At 44.2% G+C, this 8,975-nt stretch overlaps 1 protein-coding gene across 1 annotated transcript; it reads left to right on the top strand.

The window, feature by feature from the left end:
- Positions 1 to 3,773: 3,773 nt before the first annotated feature.
- Positions 3,774 to 7,595, top strand: RPS15 (ribosomal protein S15). Its single transcript, XM_063291069.1, has 4 exons — positions 3,774 to 3,789; positions 5,119 to 5,275; positions 6,437 to 6,671; positions 7,432 to 7,595. Exons 1-4 carry the CDS (start codon positions 3,774 to 3,776, stop codon positions 7,543 to 7,545), a joined length of 522 nt encoding a protein of 173 aa, XP_063147139.1. The 3' UTR covers positions 7,546 to 7,595.
- Positions 7,596 to 8,975: the final 1,380 nt, after the last annotated feature.

Here is an 8,975-nt window from a genome sequence, read left to right as displayed (position 1 = left end):
CATCAGCAAACGTTGCACAAACATCTCATAGAGCAGTCCAGGGGAAGATACTCCTGCTCATCCTTCTCCAGAAGGGAGCAAGTAGTCCTCAACTAGGTTTCTGAGGCATAATCTGAAGCAATAAGGGTGGAGCAGGCTTGATCCTTGCTACTCTTACTGCCATGGTATAGGCTCAATCATGAGCTCCCACCCACGTATGGTGAAATTCATTTCTAGTTTTTGTCAACTGGTTCTCCATTTGTTGCTGCATTTTCTGGAGCTCATTGGTAAAGCAAGGATTGGTGAACAGAGAGAGGCCACTGAAGGACAACCTTGTGAAGAGGTCTTGTTGCCTTTGTTCCAGAGCCTGACCAGGTACTCAGCAGAATTGTCTGCCAGATTGCTGGGAAAATCCCAGTGAAAAGTGCCCACTGAAATCCAACTGGCTACATAAGACATCTCTGACAGATCATTTTACCTGTGGCCATACCCTGTGGAGATCAACAACAGTCCATGTCTTATCTGAACTAGAAAGGGAACCAAGTATGACAATGGATGAACCATAGCCCCCTCCATCATCAGATCACATACCACCTGCTCAGAAGTGAAGATTAGAAGGTTGGCTTTGGTCTACTCATCTAGTTGCTACCACTAAAAGCAACTAGCCATCCTCCTTAATTGTAAACGGAGATCTTTTTCTTTTTAGACCAAATGTCTGTCTAATCCAGCGTTTCTCAACCTTGGTGACTTTAAGATGGGTGGACTTCCCAGAATTTCCCAGCCAGCATGCTGGTCTAAACCCACATCCTGTCTTCCTAGATTTATCCAGGAAAACCAGAAGAAGTCTGATTAATTACAACTCTCAATTATCTGCCTAGAAACTCATTTTCAAAGGTATTCTACCTCTGAATCTGGAGGTTCCATAAATATTTTGCAAGATTGCCATGATTTGTCCAATCAGACCTGTGTGAAAAGACATGTTGTTGTTTATTTGTTTAGTTGCTTCCGACTCTTCGTGACTTCATGGACCAGCCCATGCCAGAGCTTCCTGTCGGTCGTCAACACCCCCAGCTCCCCCGGGGACGAGTCCGTCACCTCTAGAATATCATCCATCCATCTTGCCCTTGGTCGGCCCCTCTTCCTTTTGCCCTCCACTCTCCCTAGCATCAGCATCTTCTCCAGGATGTCCTGTCTTCTCATTATGTGGCCAAAGTATTTCAGTTTTGCCTTTAATATCATTCCCTCCAGTGAGCAGTCTGGCTTTATTTCCTGGAGTATGGACTGGTTTGATCTTCTTGCAGTCCAAGGCACTGTGAAAAGACATAGATGGTGTGTATTTGTGTTTCTGTCATTTTTACTCCTAGTTCATGGCATACAGATGCAGAGACCACCTTCTAGTGGACAAAATGCCCATGGGGATTGTTGCAAAAGATATAGAGCAAATTATTTTGATCTGATCCAGGTAGAAATTTACATACAGCTGTAGTCAGGCAGGAACAGATGTCTAAGGCCTCCTTAACTCTCAAGGGGTCATTGTGATAATTTATGAACAAAGGGCATAAGGGGTGCACTAAGGAAGCTATTAGAAAATAGGTCATTTAAGTCATAGTCCTTGCTATCCTGATATGTTGCATGTATGGGGGGGGGAATGTCAAAGTGAGAGGACCCCCCTTTCCTTCCATATCTAATTCTTGCACACTTCAAGCTTGTAGGCAGCCATATACATCTAATAAATCTGATTCTAAAATAACATAATTGTTCTTTGCACCATAAAAGAGACAAGGCATGAAAGCCAGCTGGGTGACTTTGGGCCAGTCACTTTTGGCCCAACCTACCTTACAGGGTTGCTGTTGTGGGGAAAATAGGAGGAGGAAGGAATAGTAGGTACGTCTGCTGCCTTGAGTTGACACTCTCTATATATATTGTATATTTTTGAACCATACTCTTGAAGTAGGCAGAGAAAGAATGACAATGTGGACCAGGCCATGATCCAGTTTAAACTAGTGTTCTCTTGCAACAGCAGCCAGCTAAAGCAGTGTTTCTCAAACTTGGCCATGGGCACACTACGCAAACAGTTTACAGTACTCTCTTGAAATCTCTCCCTCCAATCTCTCTGCTTTGCGAGGGAGCGTTGAAAACAGCATTTTAAGCAACCAAAGGTTTGCTGGCCGCTTCAAGAAACTCATTAGTCTTTCCCCCACATTACAGTTCTGCCAGCCTCCCCCCCTTCAGACTTTCCTGACCATTAATTTTCGCAGTTCAAAACATTGCTTCAGGCCAGTGTTTCTCAACCTTGGCAACTTTAAGATGTGGGACTGCAACTCCCAGAATTCCTCAGCAAGCTATGCTGCGCTAAAGGTCTCCTACAAACTCCAACCTGTTGGCCTTTTGCGAGGCTTTATAGACCTGGCTGTTTCCCCAAGCATTTGGGTCAGGGAGTCTATCTATATCATCCCTCAGACCCCACTCGCCATCAATAGTAGCAGAACTCATGTATGTATGTGTGTGTGTGTATGTGTGTGTGTGTACATATGTGCATATATACACGAGTTCTGCTACTATTGATGGCGAGTGGGGTCTGAGGGATGGGTTATGTTTGCTGGTGGTTTTAATCTTGTGTGAGATGGGCAGCTATATAAAGCATACCAATAAATATATAAATAAACTTGCCACCCTTGCATGGCTGCGAAACCTCTAACTGGTTTCTGTCATTCCAAGCTTCCAAGTTGTTTTTAAAATCCCGGTAGAAGCGCCTTATTTTTTCCGACTCGAATTAAAATTCCCATGCCGCTGTGAAAGAACACAAGACCCGCCGAAGTTTAAACTCCGCCTAAGCTCCTTTTCAGAAGCTCCGCATGCGCATCAGGTCCTTTCCTAATTGTGGGCGGAAGTGAACGCTCCCAAACTCGGGGAGACCGGGAAAAGCGTCATTCTCGTGCGGCCGGAACTGGTGGTCCTCGCGAGATCAAGAGCTGTTCGCGCGAGAGTTCGGTCTTTCCTCGGAGAAGACGGCGGTCGAGATGGTGCGTATTCTTTGAAGAGGGTTCCGTTCGGGCTTTGAAATCTAGATCCATCGGACTGTAGAGAGATGGAGGCCGGCGTTCGGATCGCATTATTCGTGAAGAAGGGATGGGGGAAAGGGATGAGGAGAGCCGGGAGGGGAAAATTGGGAGAAAATGAAGAGAAGTTAGGCTAAGCCGGGAAGGGCTGGCGAGCATTATGTGGGCCCGGGAGTTCCCATCATACCCCCGTTTGGGAGGAGGTTTGTCCCAGAAGCCTCAGTGCAGATGTTTTCTTCCAAAACCTGCCCTCCCGCCCCCCGTTTAGTGATATCTGGAAAAGGCGTGAAAAAGCAGTGCCTCTGAGCGTGAGCAGAGTTTTCCAAAGCCAGAAAGGAGGGTGAAGGTCGCAGTAAATGATTGAGTCCAATAAAGCCCTTACCTCCTCCAAGCAAATGCACGCGGGTCGGGTTTGGTCCCTTACAAAGGGCTTGGACATTTTAATTGCATTTTATTACTTGAAAAGAGGATTCGCAGCCTGCTGGCCGCCCATAGAGGAGGGAATCGGATATAGCGAGGTGGGTGCCTGCCGCTGCTGCTGAGTCTCCTCCTTTTTGCTCGCCCATCACACGTTGTAGCCTTCTCCATTTTGAGCCTGTTCTCCCGAGGAATGTGCATGTATTCCGTGGGTTTCCTCCCCAGGTGAAAATAAAGCAGGTGTTCTAACCTGCGCAAGCCTTTTTGGAGAAGCGCAATAGAAAAAAATTGTGTTTTTTTGGTGGGGGGGGAGCCACAATGTGGATCCGTTGGGGTGATGGGATCACATGGCCTGGAATGGATGAACTTGGGAGCTGTCGTGGGAAGAATTATAAAGGTTGTAAACTTCATGGCTCAGGACCTGAATGTCTGCGGGGCCACCTTCTCCCTGTTGGGAGGAAACCTTGTTTTTCCTTCTTACATCCCAGTGACATTTGCGTGTGCGCACACACATTACATAGGCTTAGTTACTTTAGTAACTGCTCATACATAATTTATTCATAATTTTATTCATCATTTGTGTTGCGTGTTTTTAAAATAATTTATTGTCCCAATGTCCTTTATTTTATAAACTTTTAGATTTTTGTGATTTTTATGCAATATTGCCGCATTCTGTTATGCCATATGAAATAAATAAATTACATAGAATAAGGTGGGCTCACTTCAGGCTGCCTCTCTCAGGGACCATCAACTGCAGGGACCTTTTCAATTGCACCCCCTCCCTCTCCGCCTCAGTATAATTTATTTGTCAAATTGCATGCTGCCTCAACTGCAGAGTGACTCTGGCAGGATTACAACATAGGTTTAACACCAGATAATTTGCCCTAGACATCAGAATGGCCCTCCCTTCCTGGCTTGTAGGAAGTCTATCAAAACTATTCCATCAGCCTCAGAGGCCACAATGTTATGACTGTTCCCTCTGGTGATGAATAGTATTTTAATTTTGAGTCCACTGAGTAGTGTCTCCATTTTTTTTTTACTCCCCCCTTCTCCCCCCCTTTTTTACTCCCCCCTGGTTTATTCTGTGGTTGTTGTTATTGATGTGTTGTTTAATTTGTTTTTAATCTGAATTTACGAAAATGGGAATTACATGCCACTGAGAGCTTTCCAGCTTTGACTGGGGTGGTTAATGATCCATGTAAATAAATAAAATAATAGCTGTTAAGCATAGATGCTTTAAGAAAGAAGTGTTCCTTTTTACTCTTACAATCTGTGGGCATGACAATAAATTTACTGAGTTGAAATTGAATTGAGAAAGTACACACTGGCTTTGGGATTGCTAATCTGAGCACAGGAGTTGAACTGGGCATAATAAGAAAATAACCTGGAAGTTGATTATATAGATAATCAAGGAAGTGGGTATTTAGCTGAGGAACAGTGGAGGCTGACAGAGGTGAGGAATAGACATAATCTGAATGAGATGTAGGCAGAGAAGACCGATGACCAGATAATGTGCTCACGTAATATGATTAGCCAGTTTCTTAAACTATGGTTTGTTGAATAAGTCACACTTGGCTGGGTTCACAGAATTTCTTAAATCACAAGCCATCTTTGACCAGCTGTATGATAGACCAGAGCTAAAAACAGACGGATGTACTTTGAGGTCCCGTTTACATTACTGCTTCTCCATATCTGAGGACACAATTGTCGCATGTGTTTCTTTTTCCACAACAGGCGGAAGTGGAGCAGAAAAAGAAGCGAACTTTCAGGAAGTTCACCTACCGGGGTGTTGACCTGGATCAGCTCCTTGACATGTCTTAGTAAGAGATCTCTTCTGTCCATTAACCGCCTCCGTTCCTTCCGATTTGGCAGCCAGCATAATGAAGATTCAGTCTGAACCTGATTGGAGATGGGGATGGGGGTCTGTAGAAGATGGCGCTTTTTGCAGCTGTTCCAGAAGAATAGCCCTGGAGCACGATCTGGATAAAGCGTGTTCCTAAAAACCTTGAATTTGAAATTTGTTGGAGGGGACTGACCTGGAGAGAATGACTCCCTCACTGCATTATTGACTGCGTTATTTCTTACGTCTCATGGATGATGTAGGGTTAGGTGCTGTTCTACTTTTCTTATAACAGTGGGAGGGATTGACACTGATCCCTCCCCCTGTTGGAGTTTGGATCTCATTCCAAGATCCCCCTGATTTCCAGTTGGGTGCCCTTTTCACTATCCCACAGGGCCTCTTGACTGATGCATGTTGGATTGCACTCATAGCTCTTTTTTTTTAAACAGCTTTATTGATTTCCAAAGTATGAGTAACATACAAAATATAGAGTACAGAAAAGATGGAGTACAGAACTAAAGAAAAAATATAAACTATAAAAGTGCAAAAATAGATAGAAAACAGAAGGAAAGTGACTTCCAACCTTCTGCAACATGGATATAAATGCATATTATACAAATGTAATCGCTTACCATTAGTTAAACTTTTAGTAACATTATTTCTAAAAAATCAAGCCATGCAATCATCAAAACCCAAAATCAAAACTTCATTTTTTCAGGTACAAGCAAATAATCCAGAAGCAGTCTCCAAAAAGAAAGAAATCCAATCACAGTATTTTCTCTTACCAGTGCTGTCACCTTAGCCATCTGTGCCAGTTTCATTAGTGTCACCATCCATTCTTCCAAGGTGGGAATTTGTGGATCTTTCCATCTTTGAGCATCTTTGCTGCTGTTACCATATATAGAAGCAAAGTCCCATGCTGCTTCTCAAACTGTTTGTCCCTCAAACCCAAAAGAAAGTTCTGGTTTCAGCTGCATGTCCACTTTAAGAATCGTTGGGATCATAACACACATTTGGTCCCAGAATTTCTTAGCCTTCCCACAGGTCCACCAAAGACAAGAGAAGGTTCCTTCACCGTGAGAACATTTCCATATCGCAGGCATAACTCTCAACCTGATAGGCATCTCTCTCTCCTTTCCAGTGAGCAGTTGATGCAGTTGTATAGTGCACGCCAACGCCGGAGGCTCAATCGCGGTCTGCGTCGCAAACAGCACTCGTTGCTCAAACGGCTCCGCAAGGCCAAGAAGGAGGCGCCTCCCATGGAAAAGCCCGAAGTGGTGAAGACCCACTTGCGCGACATGATCATTCTTCCAGAGATGGTGGGCAGCATGGTGGGCGTGTACAATGGGAAGACCTTCAACCAAGTAGAAATCAAGGTGAGAAATCGGGCTGGGAGGGGAGGAGGAAATCCATTTTAGACTCCCAAAATGACCATGTTTCTGCGGGCAAAGACAAAAAGTTGATGAAAGAATGTGATGATTTCTTTTTCCCTGTTGGCAGTGGGACATCAGTTGCAGCTGGGCTTAGACCCTGAAACTTTATATAAGCAAGGAAAGGACCAGGGTGTGTTGAAACAAAATTCTGTTTGAAAATTATCTGGCGGCTCCACCATCGTTCTGGCGGGACAGTACTCCTGACCTGAGTAGATTTATTTTATTAGACCAGTGGGTTGCTCCAGTTGTCAGCTGACTGTCTTACAATCCCGCTATGCGTAAACAAGATTAGCAAGAACTTCAGCAAGATTTAACAAGTCTACTGTCCACAGAGAGTCATGAGTAACACTGTTTTTAATGTGTCCCCTGGATCATAACAGCAAATAGAAAGTTGTTTATCATATTTGAATGACTTCATTCCCCTCCAAAATTCACCGTGTTGCAAAACCTCCTTAGACAATCAATATTTTTGAATTTTGTGAGTTTATTTTAGCTTTGAAGCACACGTTTTTTGCATTAATGCAAAAATGTGTCTTTGCTTTAAGTTTTGTGTCCCCAGTACAGTGTATATTTACTGCCTAATTTATAAAACTACACCTTACCATTCTCCAGCTTTCTCCTTGAAAGATTCACCTTTACATGCCTCTCCCAACTTAATACAGCTTATTTTTCATAGAGACAAATGTTTATTTTCCTCTTTCAGCCTGAAATGATCGGCCACTATTTGGGAGAATTTTCCATCACTTACAAGCCTGTGAAACATGGTCGACCTGGGATTGGGGCCACCCATTCATCTCGATTCATTCCTCTGAAATAAGAGTATAGGGAAGAATATTTTTATGTGTAAATAAAAACATTTCCCAACAAGCTGGCCAGTCTCCTCTTTGGATGGGAAGGCTCCGATTCATTCCAGTCATGCTTCTGTGTTTGTAGGATTACTCTGATGTAGTAGCTAACTTGTGATAATCTTGATAAGGGCGGGGGAGTTGCCAAGAAATACTCAAAAGGCAGTTTGAGTTGAAAAACCGACTCCAGACTTAGCAATGTTGTACGGCTTGTACATTGCTCCTGGGTGGAAAAAAATCAAGATGACTAGAATCATAACACGATAGAAATCTGTTCTGCATTGGAGGGAGAGACTGTAGTCAAGTAAGACTAATCTTTCCTTCTACGAACGTAGGAGGCTGCCTGATAGCAAGTTGACTTATTTGTCTACTTAGCAGCAGTTTCACCGAGTGGGAGGGCCGTCCGGGTGCATGGCCACGTTTCTTGTGGGAGTTGTGTGTTCAGTTGGAGCTCATGCTTGCAAAGAAACTTCAGGTGCATCCCTGAGCTGTGACTTCCCTCAGGTATAGTTCTGTGGGTACTACCAAAATCAGCCCAATACCGAGAGAGAGATGTGGGAAGCACTTCTCTTGAGGTTGAGATACCTGGAGGAAGCAAGTGTCTTCCTCAGGATGGTTTCCAGAGAGAATGGCCTCAGTTCTTTAACTTGGGCTGGACCTTCATGTCTGTCTTTTCCAGATCTGGCCAGTCTCTTGTCCTGTGTGTCAGCAGGATGATGGGGACAGAAGCTTGATGGTCTGTCATAGTGTGATGCAGCAGCAGCCAGAATTGCGGTAATATCAAGGGACTGCGCTCCAAGGCTGTTTGCATTTACCTGTAGTGACATCCCTAATTGATTCATTTAATCCCAACTGAGCCACCGAAATAAGTACAAGGACTGGGATGGCCCAGTTCACAAGACTAAGATAACAATGATGCTTAAAATTTATCATGGCTGCCCACTCCAAAAGACTGGGCTGCTTACAACATCCAAATATACAATAAAAATGTGACCGCCAGGACTAAAAAGCAACCATAAAAAAAAAAAACAGGTTCCAGAGACACACCTAAGCGCAGGTCTAGGAACTGTGTGTCATGAATCTAGACTCAAACTCTTGGCCCGTGTATCAGGCTCTGCTGGCCACCACTTGAGAAGGCAAACATGGGAAGGAGCTGTGCTTGCTTTGCATTATTTCCCATTGTCTGCAGTGGGAGGGGCTGTTTTTAGACCCAGCAGGCTAGTCTAGGTTAAGAGCAGAGACATCACACTGACAACAAAGGTCCGTGTAGTTAAAGCAATGGTGTTCCCCGTAGTAACATATGGCTGCGAGAGCTGGACCGTAAGGAAGGCTGAGCGAAGGAAGATCGATGCTTTTGAACTGTGGTGTTGGAGGAAAATTCTGAGAGTGCCTTGGACTGCAA

Source organism: Candoia aspera, chromosome 1, assembly GCF_035149785.1.
Source record: "Candoia aspera isolate rCanAsp1 chromosome 1, rCanAsp1.hap2, whole genome shotgun sequence".
Classification (NCBI taxonomy): domain Eukaryota; kingdom Metazoa; phylum Chordata; class Lepidosauria; order Squamata; family Boidae; genus Candoia; species Candoia aspera.
Note: the sequence above shows the minus strand (reverse complement) of the source record. Positions and strands in the feature narration are given on the sequence as shown.

Bases quoted from the DNA above. Each gene is read 5' to 3' on its own strand.
- RPS15 (XM_063291069.1), top strand. The intron at 5,276-6,436 runs GTAAGAGATCTC...TCTCCTTTCCAG, and splicing joins CAGCTCCTTGACATGTCTTA to TGAGCAGTTGATGCAGTTGT. The intron at 6,672-7,431 runs GTGAGAAATCGG...TTCCTCTTTCAG, and splicing joins TCAACCAAGTAGAAATCAAG to CCTGAAATGATCGGCCACTA.